The sequence below is a fragment of the Eretmochelys imbricata genome, chromosome 1, assembly GCF_965152235.1.
Source record: "Eretmochelys imbricata isolate rEreImb1 chromosome 1, rEreImb1.hap1, whole genome shotgun sequence".
Lineage (NCBI taxonomy): Eukaryota > Metazoa > Chordata > Testudines > Cheloniidae > Eretmochelys > Eretmochelys imbricata.
In genome coordinates this window covers 225,307,209-225,330,400 of record NC_135572.1, presented here as the reverse complement: position 1 = coordinate 225,330,400, position 23,192 = coordinate 225,307,209, and the positions used below count along the sequence as shown (strand labels likewise).

Here is a 23,192-nt window from a genome sequence, read left to right as displayed (position 1 = left end):
GTGACCCCTAGTTCTTGTGTTATGAGAAGGAATAAATAACACTTCCTTATTTACTTTCTCCACACCAGTCATGATTTTATAGACCTCTATCATATCCCCCCTTAGTCATCTTCAAAGCTTAATCATTTTCAAAGCTAAAAACTCCTAATCTTATTAATGACTCCTCATATGGAAGCCGTTCCATATCCCTAACCATTTTTGTTGCCTTTCTCTGAACCTTTTTCAATCCCAATATATGTTTTTTGAGATGGGGTGACCAGATCTGTACACAGTATTCAAGATGTAGGTGTACCATGGATATATATAGAGGCAATAAGATATTTTCTGTCCTATTATCTATCCCTTTCTTAATGATTCCCAACATTCTGTTCGTTTTCTTGACTGCCGCTGTACATTGAGTGGATGTTTTCAGAGAACCATTCACAATGACTCCAAGATCTCTTTCTTGAGTGGTAACAGCTAATTTAGACCCCATCATTTTATATGTATAGTTGGGATTATGCTTTCCAATATGCATTATTTTGCATTTATCAACACTGAATTTCATCTGCCATTTTGTTGCCCAGTCACCCAGTTTTGTGAGATCCTTTTGTAGCTCTTTGCAGTCTGCTTTGGACTTAACTACATTGAGTAGTTTTGTATCATCTGCAAATTTTGCTGCCTCACTGTTTACCCTTTTTCCAGTTCCTTTATGAATATGTTGAATAGGACTGGTCCCAGTACAGACCCCTGGGGACAGCACTATTTACCTCTTTCCATTCTGAAAACTGACCATTTATGCCGACCCTTTGTTTCCCATCAGTTACCGATCCATGAGAGGACCTTCCCTCTTATCCCATGACTGATTACAGTACTTAAGAGCTTTTGGTGAGGGACCTTGTCAAAGGCTTTCTGAAAATCTAAGTACACTATATCCACGGGATCCCCCTTGTCCACATGCTTGTTGACCCCCTCAAAGAATTCAAGTAGATTGGTGAGGCATGATTTCCCTTTACAAAAAACATGTTGACTCTTCCCCAACAAATTATGTTCAGCTATGTGTCTGATAATTCTGTTCTTTGCTATAGTTTCAGCCAGTTTGCCCGGTACTGAAGTCAGGCTTACCAGCCTGTAATTGCCGGGATCACCACTGGAGCCCTTTTTAAAAATTAGCATCACATTAGCTATCCTCCAGTCATTTGGTACAGAAGCTGATTTAAATGATAGGTTACAAACCACAGTTGGTAGTTCTGCAATTTCATATTTGAGTTCCTTCAGAACTCTTGGGTGAATATCAACTGGTCCTGGTGACTTATTGCTGTTTAATTTATAGTTTGTTCCAAAACCTCCTCTAATCACACCTCAATGTGGGACAGTTCCTCAGATTTGTCACCTAAAAAGAATGGCTCAGGTTTGGGAATCTCCCTCACATCCTCAGCCATGAAGACAGATGCAAAGAATTCATTTAGTTTCTCTGCAATGGCCTTATCGTCCTTGAGTTCTCCTTTAGCATCCTCGATCATCCAGTGGCCCCACTGGTTGTTTAGCAGGCTTCCTGCTTCTGATGTAGTTAAATAATTTTTTGCTATTACTTTTTGAGACTTTGGCTAGCTGTTCTTCAAATTCTTTTTTGGCCTTCCTAATTATATTTTTACACTTCATTTGCCAGTGTTTATGCTCCTTTCTACAACTTGCACTTTTTAAAGGATGCCTTTTTGCCTCTGACTGCGTCTTCTACTTTGTTGTTTAGCCATGGTGGCACTTTTTTGATTCTCTCACTGTTTTTTAATTTTTTACATTTAAGTTTAGCCTCTATTATGGTGTCTTTAAAAAGTTTCCATGCAGCTTGCAAGGTTTTCATTTTTGGAGCTTTTAATTTCTGTTTAATTAACTTCTTCATTTTTGTGTAGTCCCCCTTTCTGTAATTAAATGCTACAGCGTTGGGCTGCTATGGTGTTTCCCCCGCCACACGGATATTAAATTTAATTATATTATGGTCACTATTACCTAGTGGTCCAGCTATATTCACCTCTTGGACCAGATCCTGTGCTCCACTTAGGACTAAATGAAGAATTGCCTCTCCTCAGGTGGGTTCCAGGACCAGCTGCTCCAAGAAGCAGTCATTTAAGGTGTCAAGAAAATTTATCTCTGCATCCCATCCTGAGGTGACACGTACCCAATCAATATGGAGATAGTTGAAATCCCCCATTATTATTGAGTTTTTTTATTTTTATAGCCTCTCTAATCTCTCTCAGCATTTCACAGTCAGTATCACGATCCTGGTCAGGTGGTCGGTAATATATCCCTACTGCTATATTCTTATTATTCAAGCATGGAATTTCTATCCATAGAGATTCTATGGTACAGTTTTGTTCCTTTAAGATTTTTACTTCATTTGATTCTACACTTTCTTTCACATATATTGCCACTCCTCCACCAGCACAACATGTTCTGTCCTTCCGATATGTTTTGTACCCTGGTATTACTGTGTCCCATTGATTATCCTCAATTCCACCAAGTTTCTGTGATTCCTGTTATATCAATATCCTCATTTAATACGAGGCACTCCAGTTCACCCATCTTATTATTGAGACTTCTAGCATTTATATATAAGCACTTTAAAAAATTGTCACTTTTTAGCTATCTGCATGATGTCATTTGACTGTTTCTCATCAGATCCTACCTGTATTTTATCATCTTCCATCCTCTCCTCCTTACTAGGACATAGAGAATCTCCATTAATAGATCCTCCCCTAAGGGATATCTCTGTGCAAACCATGTGCTCCTCCGCACCTGTCGGCTTTCCCCCCAGCCCTTAGTTTTAAAACTGCTCTACGACCTTTTTAATTTTAAGTGCCAGCAATCTGGTTCCATTTTGGTTTAAGTGGAGCCCATCCTACCTGTATAGGTTCCCGCTTTCCCAAAAGTTTCCCCAGTTCCTAATCAATCTAAACCTCTTCTCCCTACACCATTGTCTCATCCACGCATTGAGACCCTGCAGTTCTGTTTGTCTAACTGGCCCTGCACATGGAACTGGAAGCATTTCAGAGAATGCTACTGTGGATGTCCTGGACTTCAATCTCCTACCTAGCAGCCTAAATTTGGCCTTCAGGACCTCTCTCTTATCATTCCCTATGTCATTGGTATCTACATGTACCATGACCACTGGCTCTTCCCCAGCACTACACATAAGTCTATCTAGGTGTCTCAAGAGATCCGTAACCTTCGCATCAGGCAGGCAAGTCACCATGAGGTTCTCCCAGTCATCACAAACCCAGCTGTCTACGTTTCTAATGATCAAATCATCCATTACTAATACCTGTCTCTTCCTAAAAACTGGAGTTCCCTTACCTGAAGAGGTATCCTCAGTGCGAGAGGATACCACAACATCATCTGGAAGTAGGATCCCAACTATGGGATCATTCCCCTCTGCTCCAGTTAGATGCTCTCCTTCCCTGAGACTTTCATCCTCCTCAACAGCACAGAGGCTGTCAGACTGCAGGTGGAACCATTCTACTGTGTCCCAGAAAGTCTCATCTATGTACCTCTCTGACTCCCTCAGCTCCTCCAGTTTAACCACTCCGGTCTCCAAAGCCCGTACATGGTGACTGAGGGCCAGGAGCTACTTGCACTGAATGCACACATAGGTCATCCGCCAATAGGGCAGGTAATCATACATGGTGCATTGAGTGCAATAAACTGGATAACCCCCACTCTGTTGCTGGACTTCTGCCTGTATTCTCTTTTTACTCCTGCAGCTCATTCCTTTGTTGATGTTTTGTTTTTATTGGGGGGTGGTTTTGGCCTGAAGTTTAAAGAATGTTAAGTGTATCTAGTCCCCCTTGCACTCCCCCTCCAAACTCCCTCGCAAAACTCCCCTGTTAGCTGCTCCTGTTCGCTAGCTCCAGTTACCCCAGTTAAGTTACCCCGGTTACATTAATGAGCTGTGATGTACTGACTCTTTAACAGAGCCGTGAACTTATTATTTTTTGTGAATGTACAGGAGTAGAGGCTGTGCATTGCAGAGAAACATCTCCAAGTAGCTCAGGGCTAGAGCTCACTGATTGTTACTTCGTGGCAAGGTTTGGGCCGGGAGAGCCTTGAGGAGTTTGCCGTTGAGGCAGACAGACTGGTGTGGCAGGGAGCTGTCGCTTGCTGAGACAAAGGGGTAACAAAGTGGTTCAGAGCTCTGGGTATCCCCAGCAGTGTGTTACAGTGGTGTAATCTCATGGTATTTACACACAGATTGTTTTTTTGACTGAGGTTCACACTATAAGCCTGGGTAAAATAGATTTAAATGATTCTCAAGTGATAAGGCTGGGAACAGTCAAAGAAAGGTTACCGTTTTATTATTTTGTTTGTTTATTTTGGGCAAGGGAAATAGAACAAAAGACATTTAAAATGAATGGCAATCGCTAAATTAGAACTGGCTAAATTGGATAAGGAGTAAAAAGCCCTAAAAAGAGTCCGAGAAAGCAGCACAAATGGGAAGCAGAACCTAACGAGAGAGAGATCGTGAATACCAAAAATAGGGAATGGAGAGACAACCCAAAGAGCAAGAAGAAGCACACAAGTGGACCCTAGAAGTAAAAGCAACTGCCCACCAATGCGCCATGGAGCTGAAAGACAAAGAAGCTCTTGAAAAAGAGAAGGAGAGGCTATGTGATGGGATGTTAGATGGGATGGGATATGAGTTACTACAGAGAATTCTTTCCTGGGTATCTGGCTGGTGAATCTTGCCCATATGCTTAGGGTTCAGCTGATCGCCATATTTGGGGTCAGGAAGGAATTTTCCTTCAGGGCAGATTGGAAGAGGCCCTGGAGGTTTTTCACCTTCCTCTGTAGCATGGGGCACGGGTCACTTGCTGGAGGATTCTCTGCTCCTTGAAATCTTTAAACCATGATTTGAGGACTTCAATAGCTTAGACATAGGTGAAAGGTTTATCGCAGGAGTGGGTGGGTGAGATTCTGTGGCCTGCATTGTGCAGGAGGTCAGACTAGATGATCATAATGGTCCCTTCTGACCTTAATATCTATGAATCTATGAATCTATATAAATCTATGAATCTATATGAATCTGGACATGATGCAAAGCTGTGGATAGACCCCACTGGTGCTCTATTTCCTCAAGGGACTCCCAGCTGGATTCACAAGCTGGGCCCTGCATAAAAAGAAGCAGACTGTACTGAAGAATACACACCCCTTTTGAAAGGTTATGTGAGGTGCAGAAAGATCCAGAGGATAAGAAATTCTCAACTTTGGTGACTAAGCTCTCAGGAAAAACTTTACATTTATTTAATGAAATGGAAATTGAACAAGCGTTGACATATGGTGAACTTACAAAGGCTGTATTGCCAAGGTTCCAGATTGCCCTGGAGGTCCATAGAACAAAATTTAGAACCTTCAAACTGAATGACAAAATGAGTCATGGAGAAAATGTGTATACATTGTGTGATGAAAAAATGGGTCAAGGGGAAGGGGACAGAGAGTTCTGAACAGTTGTTTTATCTTTTTGCACTGGAGTGGTTCCTGAGCATATCTTCTGAAGAAGTCAAACACGCTATTTGGGATGCATCCCTAGGCTCTCTCCAAAAAGCAGCAGATGTGACTGATTCCAGTGCATACCGTGGGCACAAGCCATGGAGGGGAGGGAAGAAGCCCAGCATAAGAAGGCGGGAGAGTTCTGGTTTGTCCCTGGGAAGAGAAAGGGTAGTTGAGAGCCCAGGCACCTACTTCTCCAGAATGGAATCCCATCCTAGAAATCATGCTCACAGACCCCCCTGTACAGGAGAATGGTCCAAGAAGGTGTTTCATGTGTGATTCCACTGAACACCTGAGGAATAATTGCCCTACAATAAGGGAAGTTAAGCCCACCCCCCACAATACAATGGACCTGTCATTAGCACAAAGTACCTCTGGGACCCTGATTAATTCTGTGAGGTCTGACCCATTGGAGAAAGACACCGAATTTATTAAAGTTGCCAATGTGAATGGCAAAGAATGTCTAAGATGCAGAGATACTGGTCCCCAGATCTCTCTGGTCAGGGAAAGCATGGTCAAAGATGTTACCTGGCTAGGAGATAAAACTCCTGACATTGGAAAGATCATAAAATTCCTCTACCTTTGGTTAAGGTACAGTTGGAATGGGAAGGTTTTAGTGGGTACCTTAAAAGTTGGGGTGCTGCATTATATTCCAGCAATTCTTGTGGGAAATGATATTTTGTCTTTGTTTAAAGCGGTGAGTCGAGTAACTCACACCAAAACAGAATACTGTGCTGTGATCTCAGGAGAGAACGGTGCAGACAAAAAGGGAGTTGTGGGGGGAGAGGACAGCCCCAGCTCAGGAGGAAAAAGCAAAGTGCTTACAGGTGTGGGAGGGGCCTGTAGTCTATAGGTATAGGTATTTGCTAGGTGTGGCATAGGTATAAGGCAAGTTAAGGCAGTAATGTAATGAGCCAACTTGGCTACACGGTCTGTAAGACAATAGCTTAGCTAAACAAGGCATAAGACCTCAAAAGCCTTGGCATAAGCAACTAACCAGGATTCAGAGTAGCAGCCGTGTTAGTCTGTATCCGCAAAAAGAAAAGGAGGACTTGTGACACCTTAGAGACTAACCAATTTATTTGAGCATAAGCTTTCGTGAGCTACAGCTCACTTCATTGGCTAACCAGGAGTAACCCTAGATCATAACATATGACAAGATAGAATGCTGTAATGACTAAACTGCTGGCAGTGAATCACAAGATGCTAGTTTATACCAGCCTGGGGTATTTTAAGTTAGGAATGTCAGCTGATGTCTGACTACAAGAGTGCATAGTAACTAACTGGCATATATACTAATAAGCTTGAGGTAAACAGACTAGTAACCTATAGAAGGGCACCCCAACACTAGTAGTGTATGGAAATACAGATAAGGAAACCTCTCTGAAGTGCTTGGGGGCTGCAGTTCACTGATTGTTACAGCAAGGCAAGGTTTGGGCTGGGAGAGAGTGAAGGAGGTGGACAGAGTGGTGTGACAGGGATCTTACACAGCCTAATTGCCAGCAATACTCCCTGTTGCTGAGGCAGAGAACCCCAGCCGCATGTTACAGGGGTATCCAAATCTGTCTTGTCACTGGAGGGACTGGAAATCAGGGACTTGTGAACAGGGACAGGGTGTTTGTGCCACCTAGAACAAGGAACTGGGTGCTGTCCTCCAAGCACTCCCTTTTCAATATGACTTGATCTGGAAATGACAACACCCGTCATCACTCTCTGAGATCCACAGAGAAAAAGGTATTTTCCAGATGACAAATTTGTGGCTGAGAAATAAACCGCAAGTTTCAATTCTCTGTCTCTCCTCCGCAGTCTGCCCCGCAAGACGAATCCTCTTTGGAAGCCACTGGAGGATTAACTTCCCGGTTATAATTGCTTAATCTCTGCTCATTTGCCAAGACTGTGAGTGCAGGGCCCTGTGCATGGCGCTGTCTGAATGAGCGCTCTGTATGGTTCCCCTGGAGAGGTTCCTCTCTGTGGCTGGGTGCGTGTCCCTACCTGGGTTAGCTAACGTAGGTTAAAATAGCAGTGAAGACACAGCATCCTGGGTTTTAGCTCACTTTAGCAGCTCATGTTAAAACCTACAGGGCAGCTTGGGGTTGAACTGGAGCTGCGAACGCGAGTTAAAACCAGAGTTGCCGGGTCTTGAACGCTATTTTGACCCAAGTTAGCTAACCTGAGTTAGCACCAGTTTCTGGGGTTGTGTCTTCTTTTACTGGGATGCTTTTCCTCCTCTTTGCTTAAGGGCTTGTCTACACATAAACCACGACACTAGCACCGCTGGAGCTGGACACTGGCAGGAGAAGTTTTCCTGTCGGCGTAAATAATCTGCCTCCCAGAGAGATGGTAGTTAGGTCGACAGGAGAATTCTCCTGTCAGTGTAGTGGTGTCTTCATCAGGGGTTAGGTCAGTTTACCTGCGTCACTCGCGGGGGGGCGGGGAGGGGGTGGATTTTTCACACCCCTCAGCGACATAGTTATACCAACCTAATTTCATAGTGTGGGCCAGGCGTGAGTTAAGAACGTGCTCTTTTTTTTTTCCCCTGTGAAGACATATGCTGCTTGTTCTGATGGGTGGAGAAGGATTGCATGAGCATTTCTGGTGCTGGGCGGTTCTCTGCAAGCAGGGAAGAATGTTAACAAGGTAGCAAGAGCTGTATTTCTAACCCTGCCAGAGCCTAGACTCAAGGGTTTAGTCACTCACTGCAGAGTAGCGACTGTAATCTCTGAGGGCCAGAACCAGGTTACTCTGCTCTGAGAGCGTAATTCTGCCACCTTGTTTACAATGAGTAGTACTGTACCCTGTGAGTAGTCCCACCTAAGGGTATGTCTACACTTAAACCGCTATAGCAGCACAACTGCACCGCTGTAACACGTCAGTGTAGGCACTCCCTACGCTGACAGGATGGGTTCTCCCAACAGCGTAGTTAATCCACCTCCCCGAGAGGCGGTAGCTAGGTCGATGGAAGAATTCAGGGGCTGTGGATTTTTCATCCCCTGAGAGACGTAGCTATGCTGAGGTAAGTTCCCAGTGTAGATCAGCCCTTGGACAATGGGACTAATTGCTCAGAGTAAGGTCTGGTGTACACTACAGACCTATATGGGTATAACCACCTTGCACAGAGGTGTGAAAAACCCATACCCCTGAGTAACGTAGTTATACTGACCTAACCCCCGCCCCCGGTATAGACAAAGCTATATCAGCGGGAGAGTTTCTCCCATCGTCATAGCTACCACCTCTTGGGGAGGTGGATTAACTACACTGACGGGAGAGCTCTCTCTTGTTTGCTTAGGTCATGTCTACACTACCACTTATGTCAACAAAACCTATGTCGCTCAGCAGAGTGACCCCCACCCCCAGTGACATAAGTTTCACCGACAGAAGCTCTGGTGTGGGTGGGAGAGCTTCTCCCGCCGACGAGGCTACTGCCGCTCCTGGATCTGGTTTTATGATGTCGACAGGAAAGCTCTCTCCTGCCGCATAGAGCGGCTACACGACAGACCTTACAGCGGCACACTTGCATCAGTACAGCCGTGCTGCGGTAGGCTCCCCAGTGTAGACCTCCCCTTGGAGCATCTTCATTAAAGCACTCTAGCGGCGCTTTAAGTGTAGACTTGCCCCGAGACACCGTAGCCCCACCTAAATCAATGGGACTAATTCAGTGGTGCGCCATCCTTTCCAGTCACGCCCCCCCCTTTACCGGTCATGGAATTTGTCCCACTCTTCCGCCCCCACAGCGCTGTCCACACCAGTGTTGGTGTCACTTGTGTCTGTCGGGGGGGTGGTTATTTTACTTGTAATCCAGAGGTTCACAAACATCTTTCGCTGAGCCCCACTTCAGAGCTTCATGTCCCAATCACACCCCTCTTTTTGACAGGGTTATGTACTCACAGGGAACAGGGGTGGGGTGCCCAGTACCCCAGGGGGTGGAAGGTACTAATCATGGGGCAGTTGAGGAAACCTTCCACTCCCTGCAGCAGTCAGGCAGTCTTGGGTGCTTGGACCTAGCTCCCTACCCATCTCGCTCCCTATCTGAACAGGGCATCACTGAAGGGCCAGGGTGTGCAGGGAAGTGAAAAGGTGCACTGGCCTCCTGCTGAACAGGGCCCCCTGCTGATTCCAGCCTTTGAGCATGGTCCCATCAGGGCTATGTGCCCCCCATAACCTTATCACACCCTCCCAGGGGGCTATGCCCCAGAGTTTGGGAATTTCTGGACTAATTGCTCAGAGTAAGGTGCTACTCAGCATGAGTAAGCATGGTCTAAAAGTTTCAATGCTCAGGAATAGAAACTGAAAGAGGGAAAGCATCTTAATAAAAGAAGACAGCCCCAGATGCTGGAAGTAGAAGAAGAAGAAGCCATGGCTGCTGGCACAGAGAAAGGTAAACAGACAAGATTAGTTTGTGTATATTTCTATGCACATATTATTATATGTGTGTGTAGCTGTGTATATATGCATGTATCTTTGTTTGGGTATAGCTGTGTGTATTTCTGTGGGGTTTTTCATTATCTATCAGTTAATATATTTTGAGATTTCCCATATGGTTTTTAACTTACGATATTAAATTAAAAAATGGTAGGTAATGGCTTTCGGGAAGGTGAGGGAGGTGTTAAACATTATTTAGAAATATTCAGGACACATTCAGCTTCCCAAGATCTTCTCAGAGATTTGTATAAAAACAGAACAAGGATTTGATTTATCTTTGATCCATCAAGAAATCTAAATGTGTTTTATTTAATTTGTTAATTTGAGAGGATGAGGGGGTAGATGGCTGTCTGGCTGACTTCTGGTGGAACAGATGATTTCTCAGCTGCGGAAATGTATTTTAATTATATGTATGGTATATAATTCATTATGTTAGGATGCCTAGGACCTTGGACAGCCAGTTTTCTAATTTTAATTCTAAATAAATAAATAGAATTTTTCTCTGTGAAGTGAATTGGGGAATGTGAGACAACTCCTGTCTCAACCATAGAGGTTGGCCCCCCAGGTCAGGGTTAAGGCCTGTTGGTGGAGTAATTTGGGGGAGTCTGCCCAATGTGAACCTGTCAGTCATTAAAGGGCCATGAGTCCGGAGCTTTTTGTCAGCACTAAATTGATACCAACAATTTTTAAAAAGTTGTGAATGGTCAAACTCGGTTGAAAAAAAAAACAAACAAAAAATCAATGGAGAAAACAAAAGGCTTGATTCTCAAATCTACTTCTGTCTGTCTCCTTATTACTGCAACCAAGGAAAAGACAGACCAATCCCTGGCTATCATTTGTCTCTTCGACTATAAACAGGGGTTGAAGACCAGATTCTGCTCTCCAATATGCTAGTGTAAATCAGAAATAATGCCACTGAAGTCAATGAAGGTCCATAGATACAAAACTGATCTGAGATCAAAACCATGTCAATGCGTATAAGTAGCTGAGATTAAACTCACACATAGTTAAACTGATAATCAATTTTAAGCTCAGCAAGGCATTTCTCCCGCAAGGGATTCTGGGTATTAACAGGGACCTGGAAGCTCCGTTCTTTCCAGGCCTGAACAAGGATCATCTGTTAGGACCATGTGGATGATAGATAAATAGATTTGGTGTGATGCGCTCCTGAGATCAAAAGGGTTAAAAATGAGAAGTAGGTGGGTTCCTGTCTTGTTCTGAGTTTCTGGCTCTACCCGATGACAGGTGACTATCTCATTTTTCCCAACAGGTGACTCAGCCAGAGGCACCAACCCAGGGTGAGAATGACAGTTCCATAACCCCGCACTGGCTGACCTCCCAATGATTTCCAGAGACAGTCGGAGCTGGGAAGTTTTGAAGCTCCTTTCCCTTTCAGCATTTCTACCCTAGATCTGTCTCTCTCCCTTTCTCTGTTGCCCAGTTTCATTGCTTTAATCAGTACGGACCTCAGTGCCACAGCGTGGTGCCGGGGACACTGTGCTACAGAGAGTGGGGTGGGTGACTCAGTGGGAAGGACTCTCTCCTCTGAGTCAGTGCTGACCCCTAATGCCGTAGTGTGGTGCTAGGACAGGAGCGGGAAAACTTTTTGGCCTAAGGGCCACACTGGGTTTCCGAAATTGTATGGAGGGCAGGTTAGGGGAGGCTGTGCCTCCCCAAACAGCCAGGCGTGGCCCGGCCCCCACTCCCATCTGACCCCCTCCGCTTCTTGCCCCCTGACTGCCCCGCCCAGGACCCCTGCTCCATCCAACCACCCCTTCTCCCTGTCCCCTGACCCCCCCAGACCTCCCACCCTTGACTGCCCCCCGCCACGCCATCCAACCCCTCCTCTCATTCCTGACTGCCCCCCCCCCAGGACCCCTGCCCCATCCAACCACCCCTTCTCCCTGTCCCCTGACCCCCCCAGACCTCCCACCCCTGACTGTCCCCCGCCACGCCATCCAACCCCTCCTCTCATTCCTGACTGCCCCCCCCAGGACCCCTGCCCCATCCAACCACCCCTTCTCCCTGTCCCCTGACCGCCCCCGGAACTCCTGCCCCTCACTGCCCCCCACTGCCCCATCCAACCCCCCTCTCCTTCCTGACTGCCTCCCCCAGGACCCCTGCCCCCATTCAACCCCCCTGTTCCCTGCCCTCTGACTTCCCTGACCCCTAACCACACCCCCGCCCCCTGACCACCACCCTGAACTCCCCTGCCCTCTATCCAACCCCCCCGCTCCCTGCCCCCTTTCCGAGCTGCCTGGAGCACCAGTGGCTGGCAGCACTACAGTTGCACCACCCAGAGCATTGAGCTGGCGGCGCAGTGAGCTGAGGCTGCGGGGAGGAGGAATAGGGGGGAGACGGTGGAACCTAGCCTCCCGGGCCAGTAGCTCAGGGGCTGGGCAGGAGGGTCCCGTGGGCCGGATGTGGCCCGCAGGCCATAGTTTACCCACCTCTGTGCTAGGGAATGCTGTGCTGGAGGGATGGGTGACTCATTAAGGAGTGTGGCGTTCAGCAATCACTCGGAGCCCAACATGCTTGAGGGAAATCCACTGAATTCAGGCTCCTCTGCATGACAGGTCATGGACTTCTGCAGCATCCCTCTTCCAGACTGCCTGTCTGGGAAGCTAAAACTCTTCTAGGTACAATTCCCAATAGCACGTCTTCTTTTCCCAGACTAATTTAATAATAATAACAACAACAACACTTAACAAACCACATTGCAATAACACACAACTCCAAAAACTTATAATCAACCTACTAACTGAACTTAAAAAGTGCTCAATTAACCTCTGACGTTCCCTGCACCATTGCTGTGAAATACCAGTGCTGCTGCTGTCAGGAGGCAATGAGTACATCTGTTCTGGCGGTGTTATGTCTGGGGTTCAGTTGTCTTAACCTCTTTTTGTTGTTGCCTAACTGAGGCCTTCACCATAGCAAACTCAGGGCCCCGTATCTCCCTTCCTTCTGCAAGTTGGAGAAAGTGTCACCTATTCCGCCTCCGTATGTGCCTGTCTCCTCATACGACTGCAGGGCAACCTCTTGTGACATCGTTGCTGTTTGTGACCACTGATTCCCATCGGAGATGCATCGTGTTCCTGAAGTGGTGGCACCTCCTGGGACCCCAAATCATATCGATTTTTGTTTAGCGTTACCTGTCTCTTTATATGTTTTTTGCAAATCCCCAGTTCTTCTGACATCAGCTTCTCTCATTCCAGGCATTTTAGTTCTCAGCTTTCTGTTAAACAAAGTGTCTGCAGGTGGCCACGCGTGAGTCACTGGTGGAGTTCTGTAGTTTAACAGTGCTAAGTACGGATCAGAGTCTGACTCTGCAGCCTCTTCCAATAACCACTCCATTATTTCAATGCCGTTTTCCACCAACCCATTGGATAAGGCCCAGCTTGACAAAGCGCTGGCTGGGATGATTTAGTTGGGGTTGCTCCTGCTTTGAGCAGGGGGTTGGACTAGATGACCTCCAGATTCTATGATTTGGGATAATAGGAGCTGACGGTTACATGTCTCAACCCAAATCCCACTGCAACCTGCTTAAACTCATGCTTAATAAACTGTGGCCCATTGTCAGACATTACTATGGCAGGTACACCGTGCCTAGCAAAAATAGATTTGATATTCACAATCAGCTGTTTAGCAGTAGTATCTTCTAGAAAGGCTATCTCAGGGAAGTTAGAGTACACAAGTTTTTCCAGACAATGTAAATATTGCTCCCCGGGGCAGAGGGGATGGGAAGGGGCAATTTTTCCTGTGCCACCAACATGGGCTCTTTTGCTTGACTTGGTCTGTATTCTTAAATATGTGTCAAGACTTGACAGCTTCATTTACTGTAAAGGCATATGTGAACTAGATGTACAGGTAAATAATACACGGGGAAAGGTACATTTTGTAATAAAGAGCCCCTGATCTTGGGTCAAAAACATGTCTAGTTCTGGGTTTCATCAAGCGGTGCACTCATTGGAGGGCAGGGGACCAAAATAATTGAGAAAGAGTTTGAGGATGTCTTCCAGGGGACAGGGAAATTCTCAACAGAATACAGAATAGACTTACAGTGTCAAGACTTGACAGCTTCCTCAATATTGTTGTTCATTTACTATTCATCCACCAGGTGACACTGTGTGTGAAAATGCCTTATTTAAATGAACCTCAGCCATCCCTGGCAGAGCATTAAAGGATCCTATGATGATCACACCTGGTGTGTATAAGCGAGCTCTGCAGCCAGTCCATAGTTGGTACAGAAGTACATGACAAGGATCGCTCAGGTGTCTTTGTCTAATTCCAGACTGAGCTCATTAGATTCCAACTCTGCTAAAATTCCTTCCAGAGTTTCAACTGGATTTTGTACCTATTATTTCCTTCCAGAGAGTGATACCTGTATATGCAGCCTGGAGAGCATTTTGGGTTCCTCTGGGATGAAGAGCACTTGTGAATTGTGAGGACTTTGCATATGATACACAGGATGAAAAGGGGGCAGTAAAAGGCGTCTGTGCCCATCATGACATTTGTGTTTCAGGTGGAAGATACAACCAAACGATTTTAAGGTGAATTACATCCCAGGTACATGTCCAAGAGTGACATACCTGCTCTACGAAATCAGGTGGGGCAGAAGTACCAAGTTCTGGAGGCACTGGTGTCGAAACACCCCAACCCAGCACACCGAAATCGCCTGCCTGGAACATGACTTCAAGAAGTTAAACTTCAGGCCATCAGTGTGCTGCTCCATCACCTGGTTCCTGTCCTGGAGCCCCTGTGGGAAATGTTGCCGGTGTATAGTGGAATTCCTGAGGGCACACCCCAGTGTGACTCTGAAAATAAAAGCAGCGTGGCTCTTCAGGCATATGGATGAACGCAACCGACAAGGCCTCAGGGACCTGATGGAGAATGGAGTAGCCCTATACATCATGAACCTGCCAGGTATCCTAACCACTTTTTGGCCCTGCCTAGGCTAGAATCAAAGGTGTGATGCTAGAATAGGTTAGCAGATGGATGCTAACACATTTGAAAAGCCTAGTGCAGAAAAGACAAGCCTTTAACATGTGCTAATCTGGTCCAGATGAGGTCTCGGAGGGAGCCAAGACATTAACTTGACCAGTTTTCCACGTGTTAAAGTGTACATTGCTGTGGCTACACTAGACTTCTAGAACATGTTACTGAGCACATATTAGCAGAGACATTACATCGTCACAACTTTTATCCCAGTCTAGACAAGTAGGGTTGCCAGGTGTCCAGTTTTTAACCAGAACACCCGGTCAAAAAGGGACCTGGCGGCAGTGCCAATTGGGCCATTAAAAGTCCAGTTGGCGGCACAGCAGAGGTCTGGGGCTAAGGCAGGCTCCTTACCTGCCCTGGTTCCGCATAGTTCCCAGAAACGGACTCCAGGTCCCTGTGGCTCCTAGGCGCATGGGCGGCCAGGGAGGCTCCTTGTGCTGCCCCCGCCCGAGTACCGGCTTCACAGCTTCTATTGGCTGGGAACCATGACCAATGGGAGCTGTGCGGGCAGTGCCTGCAGGCACAAGGGCAGCATGCCCCACATCCTGAATCCCCTCCTGTACCCCAACCTCCTGCCCCAGCCCAGTGAAAGTGAGTGAGGGTGGGGGAGAGCAAGTGACAGAGGGGGTGGGGATGGAGCGAGTGGGGTTGGGGCCTCAGAGAAGGGGTGGGGCAGGGATGTTCGGTTTTGTGTGATTAGAAAGTTGGCGACCCTATAGACAAGGCCTTTGCTATAGCTGGGGACTGCATGGCTCAGGGGTGTCAGAGAATGGCACATGCAGCCTGTAACTTACAGGGCACGATTTCCAAACTAATTCCAGGCCAGGGAGGCTGTCTGAGTGGAGGGAATCAGGGAATGGAACATGGAGCCTTTAATCTATAGGGCAGCAGTTCCAGTTCAATTCCTGGGCTGTAGTGACCAAAAGTTCACATCAGCAAGGAGCCAATCAGAACAGTTCTATGAACTGGGTTGAAAAACCAGCAAGTCAGCAGCAGCCACTTGTTAACAGAACTGAAAACTAACCAATCACAGACACTGCTGAGTTCCTAGTGTTACCAGCAATAGCCACTCTCTGTGGGTGGGTTGTGTGACATGAGCTGGTGGTTGGGTATGGACAGGACAAGTATCCAGTGTCACACCCTTGTTGGCAATCTGACTGAAGAGGCCTAAGCTTGGCAGGAGCACAGAGAATCTCTCCCCCCTTGCCCAAGATGCCAGCTGTAGCGGCATGGCACGGTGCCAGGCCGACAGCCTCTGCACCTCTCTACTGTATCCCCTGCTGCGTCAAGCTGCATCACTGCAGGGGGCAAGCAAGTAAACTGGCCAACACCAGTGTGGTGGATACCTGGCCTACCACATTCCTGTGGGAGGGTGAGGTGTGCAGTGAAGGCCTGGGGAGTGACAACGTTAGCCCCCAAGCAACCCCCTCCCTGCAGCAGAAGGGCTCATTGGCAAGCTGATAGCAGGGAGTGAGGAGGCGTTGGGAGCTGCACCAGCAAAGCTCCCCTCTGTCTGCTTTCCTTTCCTCCCCCTAACCGAGCCACAAGAGCAGCGCAGCTGCCTATCATCCCAGCTCCTTCTGTCCGCTCCGCAGGGCAGTGGGGCAGCATGTGCTCAGAGGAGCAACCTCTCTCTAAAGCCGGGCCCCTCCCATCTACATGTAAGTGGGGGAATGGTCCCGCTTATACACTACCCTGGTGAAAGGGGCTAGTGAAAGGATCTGAGTCCTCGCTCCCACTTCCTTTACCCAGAGGCCTGCCTGACCTCAAGGGCTCCCCTTCCACGCTCCTGTCTGGCAGAGTCCTCGTAACCCCAACAAGGCTGGGCCCAGGATTCCTGGGGGGCTTGACCCCCAACCTTGCCGTGGTCACTTAGGGCAGGGGCTAGGGTGCCCCCACTGGACGCTTCCCTGACCCACTGATCATTACATACAGTTCCAAGCAAATACAATTTATTAAACAGCAATCAATTTAAAAAAATAAGGGAAAAATGGGAAAGGTTAAAGGAAAACACGTCACCCCACTCTGTGGCACGGGGACATCACAGCCAACGTCTCTGCACTGTAAGGGAAGTTCAGTCTGTTCCTCACAAGTCCCAGGCCCCTTCTCAGGCCCTGGCTGTGCTGCAAGGATGCCGATGGTCAGACACTTGCTCTGGCGGTGGCCACACGCTCTCAGGCTTTAGGTGGCAGGACCCTTCTTCCCAGCGTCGCCCCCGCCCCGTCGAGGTTACAATCCCCCTCCAAGTCTGGCCTGCAACGTGTCTTGGCTGGGGATGTTTCCCTGCATTGGGCCTGCTGCCCAGGGTCCCCCTCGCTCTCTGGATTGGTCCAGCCCCAGCTCCACCACTCTGCCTCAGCTCCAGCTCCTCTCTGCCTCAGCACTGCTGCTGCTGCTCTGCCTCCAGCTCCCTGGGCTGCTTCTCTGGCGCTGGTTGCTGCAGCTCTGCTCCCAAGACAGGTCTGCTCTGCAGGCTGCTTCTGTGACTCTGCTCCCAGCACTGACTTGCTTCTTGGGATGCTTTTCTGGCCCCTGTGGCTGGCACAGCTCTGCTCCCCAACTCAGCTTGGGCCCCTGCTTTCTCCTTAGCTCACATGGAGGACGGGACCCCGCTGGCCTCCTGACTCCCTGATTACCCTGCCCACCCTGTCAGTTAGGCTGACCTGGAGCATTGGCCTCTCTCCCCATTGTTCCTGGGGTCTGTCAGTCTCAGGGTCCTGATTTCCCATGAACCCTTCCCCTTTTAGTACTGCGAGCTAGCCAACCAAAACACCCGCACTGAGTGTTAATAATAGGACAACAGTCCCCCTACATACAGCCTCTTTGGCTCCAGCAAAAAACCCCAAGCATATCCGTCCTCTCCCCATTCCCTCCCCATCTTGTAAGCGGCAGAATGACGGAGGAGTAAGTGGAACAACCCAAACTGGGCCTTTCCCGGGATGTAACTGCTATTCTCTCAGGCTGATAATGAATGAGGGGCTTGCACAGTTCTTTGCTGAAACTAGCCTTTCCTTCAGACAGACTGCAGAACCCTGATGCATCAATTCCACTCTTGCTGTATGGTGATTACGCCTTCCAGACATGTGAGCTTAGACATGTGAGTTTAGACGAGATCACAGCTTACATGAACAATGTGACTAACTGATTACTGATTGACAGCTTGGACCCTTTGGCAACGCTGAGTTCAGTGTAAAACTCAGACTCTGCCTCGATCTTTACTGACCTCTGACTGAGCAAGGAGGGGCTCATTGATCCCTTGGACGCGTCCCTCAAAGGCGTGACGGGCTATTTATTTCATCAGATTACAGATACTGCTGGAGAACATTTGTTGCCCATCAAGATGAAGAAGAAGATGACTATTGCCCCTCGTTGCGCTCTCTGTGGATCCTTTTCTATTGTCAAGAACTCCAGCGTGTCCTTTGGGTGAGTAGACATTTTGGAGAAAATGTTGGATCCAAGAACAAACCTAAATCATATGAGAGTTAGGTTTCGAGTGACCCAGCTGTGTCATCTCCACTTAGCCTATGGCTACACTACAGAGCTTACAGCAATGCAGCTGCGCCTCTGTGGCCCTGCTAATGCAGACACTTTAAGCTGATGGGAGAGAGCTCTCCTGTCAATTTAATTACTCCAGTCCCCGCGAGCGGCAGTACTATGTTAGCAGGAGAAGCTGTCCCGCAGACTTAACGCTGTCCACAGCGGCGCTTAGGTCAGTGTAATGTCGCGGGGGGTGGGCTATTCATACTCCTGGGCGATATAACTTATACTGACGTAAGCTGTAGTGTGCACATAGCCTGATATTAGCAGCAGTACCAGGCAGGGCTCCAGTCAGGATCGAGGCCTCCATTGTACAAGGTCAATTTCAAAACACGAGAGGCAGGGCAGTCCAGTAGAACTGGAATGTCCCACTCTGCTCTGAGCAGTGCAGGGGCAGCCCAGAGAATTAATTGCGGTCCCACCTCACTCTAGGGAGGGCGTAAGTTATTTCACCCATTCTCATGGAAGAGCTTACTGGCCCATGTGCCCAGCCTGCCACTCTATCCAATCACCCTGCCTCTCACTCCTTGCCCCCTGGTCTGTCTCCACCCACTTGCTGGCAGGAGGGAGTATCAGGAGAGAGCTCTCCCCCATGCCATATAGCTGGAGACACAATCTGAGCAGGGGAGTACAGACTGTGATAATCTACATCCGCCGTGGATGTGGCACATGGTCTGTACACAACCAAAGAACAGAGAAAGTGCAGAGTTAAAGGAGATACTGTCACTTAGCATCCCCTGATCATGCCATAGTCACAGCAAACTTCACCCCATCCCGTAGGTTAAAGTCTCCCTCTAGACCATTTGTTCTATTATTATTCTGTTCACTTATTTGCTCCCAGTCGCACCCGCAGCGTGCTAGGCACTGCACAAAATGTAAGAAGACAGGGTTCTTGTCCGACAGGCAAGCAAAAGAGACTAGACAAGCAAACCAGTGAAAGGTAAGAGAAAGAAGTACAGCGTAAAAGAGGTCAGGGTGGTGACTGACCATGTCTAGGTAAAACAATAGTTGAGAATTCAACTGGGGATAATGTTTTAGGGTTTCTGTTAAGTAATATAAGTAATTCTGATTTACACCCGAATAACTCTACTGGCTTCAGTGGAACTAAACCAGAGATGCTTTTGGTTCCTGCTCCCTGAACTCAGGGTTCCAGTTCCTCTGTGTTTTTGTGTATGTGTGCACAGTGTTGGGTGTGCGTAGTTATTCAGGGCCTGCTGCTACATACCTGCCATTTGGACTGTTGTTATGTTTTGTTCAGACTGTTACTGACTTAGTCGGTCCATGGTTATTACATGCTTTGATTGACCACCTACCTGCATGGCCTGCTTCGGTTTCCTTGTGTTTTGGGAGTGCTGTTCCGGGGCGCAACAAAGGATAGCATCATTGTTGTGGCATGTTCGTATAATTCAAGCTGAATATATTTATGGGCAGTCTCAAATGGGTCAAAGGATAAGCCCCCCCAGCCTTATCTTCCAATGGTTTATTACAGTCTGTGTGGCCACTTATGAATGTGGCAGTAAGAAATGGCTGTCCTCTGCACGCATTTGAAATCAATACCTGACAAGCCTTTGCTGTAGAATGGTGAAACCCAATAGCTGACTTGTTACCTATTCATTTTTTCCTACTTATTATATCTTTGTCAAGAATATTTGTAACAGTCACTGCTTAACCCCCCAAAACTCAGGGGGCCACTGTGGATAACTTAATAAATACTGGATGAAATCCTGGCCCGATGGAAGTCAATGGCCAAGTTTTCCCATTGACTTTGATGCGGGCTAGGATTTCATACATTGTAAACCTATTGCTTCTGTTGGTAACATAAACATTTGTTAGGTAGAAACACTGGGCAAAATCCTAAGGTATTTATCAAGTCAATGGTAATTTTGCCTGACTAAGGACTGAGTGAAAGCCTCAAGATCTGGCTCAGTTTTGTTATGAATGATCAAGGACAAACTCCAGTCAGGCTATTCACATGAACAAAGGTCACAGGATTCAGCTGCATATGTTTTACAGAGTGATGATGACAATGATGACAACCAAAACTTTTGATTTGTGTTTCTGAAATGTTCACAACAATACCGAAAATGTAGGGTCTATAGAAAGTTCATGGATTTTCCCACTTTATTGACTACATTTCATAAAATGCACAAGACCTGGTAAGATCAGGCAATTTAAATGTACATTTCAATGGATTCATTACGTATGTCATGTATATCTATATATTGGACTGCTCTGCTATCCCACTAATACGTTGTAGAGGGTGATACCCACAGAGAATATTTATTTAGTCTAGATTTTGTCTAGATGCCTTTCTAATCACTGAATTGTGCATTTTTTGTCAATCAGATGCTCCTCCATAAAATTTTCTAATGGAGTTTCAAAAGAACACTATGGGTAAAATGTAACCAGAGTAGATTTTTAATTTCCTTTTAGACAAGAAGCGCTATAAATGGCAATTTACTCCCATCAGGAATCTGTTCAGATTTTTCCTTTTCTTTCTATGATTTTGTGTTCAGTATACTTTTGGCTGGCTGAATTCTGCTCTATTCCATATCGGTACTTATGCTGTGCTCATCACTGTAACATCTGGCATGCATATAACTCTTCAGAATTAACTGTGGGTGATATAAACATCAAGTATTATATGAGAGCCTTTTTCTAGCCCTTATCAGAATAACGTAACTGTGTCCCCCTCCCCAAGATTGTTCACAGGAAGTGCTCAGAGTGTGGCCTATTCAGGATGAGGTTGGGGATATGTGCACTATGGAGGGTGGGAGGAAGTGGAGTTTGATACAGGTAACTGATGAGTGGAGTTGTGACTTTCCCCTCTGGTGTTATCTGGACTGGTGATCTGCTAGGTCACTCCGATCCTTGACTCTGGGAGCCAGCCTTACCCTGCTCTGCTGTGAGAACCCCCACTCCTAGGCTGTTCACGCACAGCCTCTGGCATGTAAGCTGCTCCCAGCTACTTGCAACCGAATGACACTAGCCAATATCTCCGGTCCCAGACGCAACCCTGGGAACCTCCGTCTTGCAGTGTCCAGCTATGCCTGCTGGATGCTGCAAACTTATATAAGTTCGTCAATTTAACAAAGAAATTGATATGTACCAGGCTTGTTCTCCAAAGGGGAGTCTCTGACACGCTTCAAAGAAACACACTGCTTCAGGTAGAATAAACAAACAGATTTAATAACTATAAAGATAGATTTTAAGTGATTATAAGTCAAAACATCACAAGTCAGATTTGGTCAAATGAAATAAAAGCAAAACGCATTGTAAGCTGATCTTAACACTTTCACTGCCCTTACAAACTTAGATGCTTCTCACCACAGGCTGGCTGGTTGCTCTTCAGTCAGGCTCTCCCCTTTGATCAGCGCTTCAGTTGCTTAGTGTGTGGTGTCTGGAGATGTAGGTGGAAGAGAGACAAAGAGCATGGCAAACGTCTCTCCCTTTTATCGTGCCCTTTCCTCCCTCTTGGCTCCCCCCCCCCACGCCCTTCAGAGTCAGGTGAGCATTACTGAATCTCTCCAAGCAAGGTTGAGCAATTCCCCTGGTGTGGCCTCATGCAGGTGAGTCATTGCATTGTAGCTCCCTTGCTGGACAATGGCTGTTGATGGGTTGTTTGACACCCCGCCTGGTCGCTGGTTACTTTCCTTGCAGTTGCCTCTGGGGAGCTAATATCTGGCTGATGCCCGCAACTTACATCATGTTTTAGTGACAACCATACTACACAATTGTCATAACTTCACATGCATTAGTGATACACATATATGAATAGAGAAATGACTTTCAGCCGATCATAACCTTTCCCCTGTTACTTTACAAGGCATGCTTTATACATAAGATCACAATTATATGAAAATGAGGAATATGGGGATTACAGCGCGCTCCCACAAGGTATAGAATGTCACGGGAGTGGAGATGGGATATTAAATGACTTAACTGCTTATTCCTTTGCTCTTTGGGGTCTGCGCTGGTGGGATGTGCAGACTAGGAACATTAACTGAGTTAACCAAACTTTGTGTGTGGAGACAAATGGCACCTACTGCATTAATCTGTCTGCTGTGAAAATGTGCTCTTAGTCCCTTTTCCTTTAAGGGCCAGACCCTACAACTCAATCAGCATGGGCAGACCCCTATGACTGCAGGTAGCCCCTTGTCCCCTCTCTTGAAAGGCTGAAAGGGGTGTTTTGCAATTGTGTTAGCTCATTCATGGTAGCTTAGCATGATTGACAAGCCCTGTTCAACTGCAGGCTAACACATATGAAGCTGTATTAATTGGCTCTGGTGTAGCCTGAGGAATACAGCTTCAAGTGTGTTAGTCTACAGCTTACTGGGGCTTTCCAGTCATATTAAGGTAACTCCACCAAGCTAGCACAATGGAGAAAAGCACCCTTATTGCCCCTCACAACAGGGCCATTGACTTCAATGGGGCTCTGAGCATTTGGCTAAGTTCAGCTGGGCACATCCAGTTGCACAATCATGCCCTAAGGATACAAGACTTAAAACTTACCTGCCCTAATAATTGATTGTTTCACATATTCTGGGCAAATCACAGTGAGTCTCTTGATGCTCTGTTCTTATTCTGTTTGCCCTTGGTAGGTGTAAGGGAGGGTGTAAAGTGAATAGGAGAGCAGAGTGCAGCTCAGGAGACCAGGGTTTGGTTCCTGACACAGCCAGACTGCATGGGTCACCTTGGACAAGTTTCCTAATCCTTAG

At 47.0% G+C, this 23,192-nt stretch overlaps 1 protein-coding gene across 1 annotated transcript; it reads left to right on the top strand.

Annotated features, from left to right (window-relative positions):
- Positions 1–9,873: 9,873 nt before the first annotated feature.
- Positions 9,874–23,081, top strand: LOC144270193 (C->U-editing enzyme APOBEC-1-like). Its single transcript, XM_077826542.1, has 5 exons — positions 9,874–9,895; positions 11,210–11,237; positions 14,462–14,862; positions 18,239–18,360; positions 23,076–23,081. The coding sequence occupies exons 1-5, from the start codon at positions 9,874–9,876 to the stop codon at positions 23,079–23,081; spliced, it is 579 nt and encodes a 192-aa protein (XP_077682668.1).
- The last annotated feature ends 111 nt before the right edge of the window (positions 23,082–23,192 follow it).

What these genes read in the sequence shown, in the direction of transcription:
- LOC144270193 (XM_077826542.1), top strand. Translation starts at nt 9,874, where the DNA reads ATGGCTGCTGGCACAGAGAAAG. An exon ending in GGCTGCTGGCACAGAGAAAG is followed by an intron (nt 9,896 to 11,209) that starts GTAAACAGACAA and finishes TTTTCCCAACAG; the next exon opens with GTGACTCAGCCAGAGGCACC. An exon ending in ATACATCATGAACCTGCCAG is followed by an intron (nt 14,863 to 18,238) that starts GTATCCTAACCA and finishes TTATTTCATCAG; the next exon opens with ATTACAGATACTGCTGGAGA.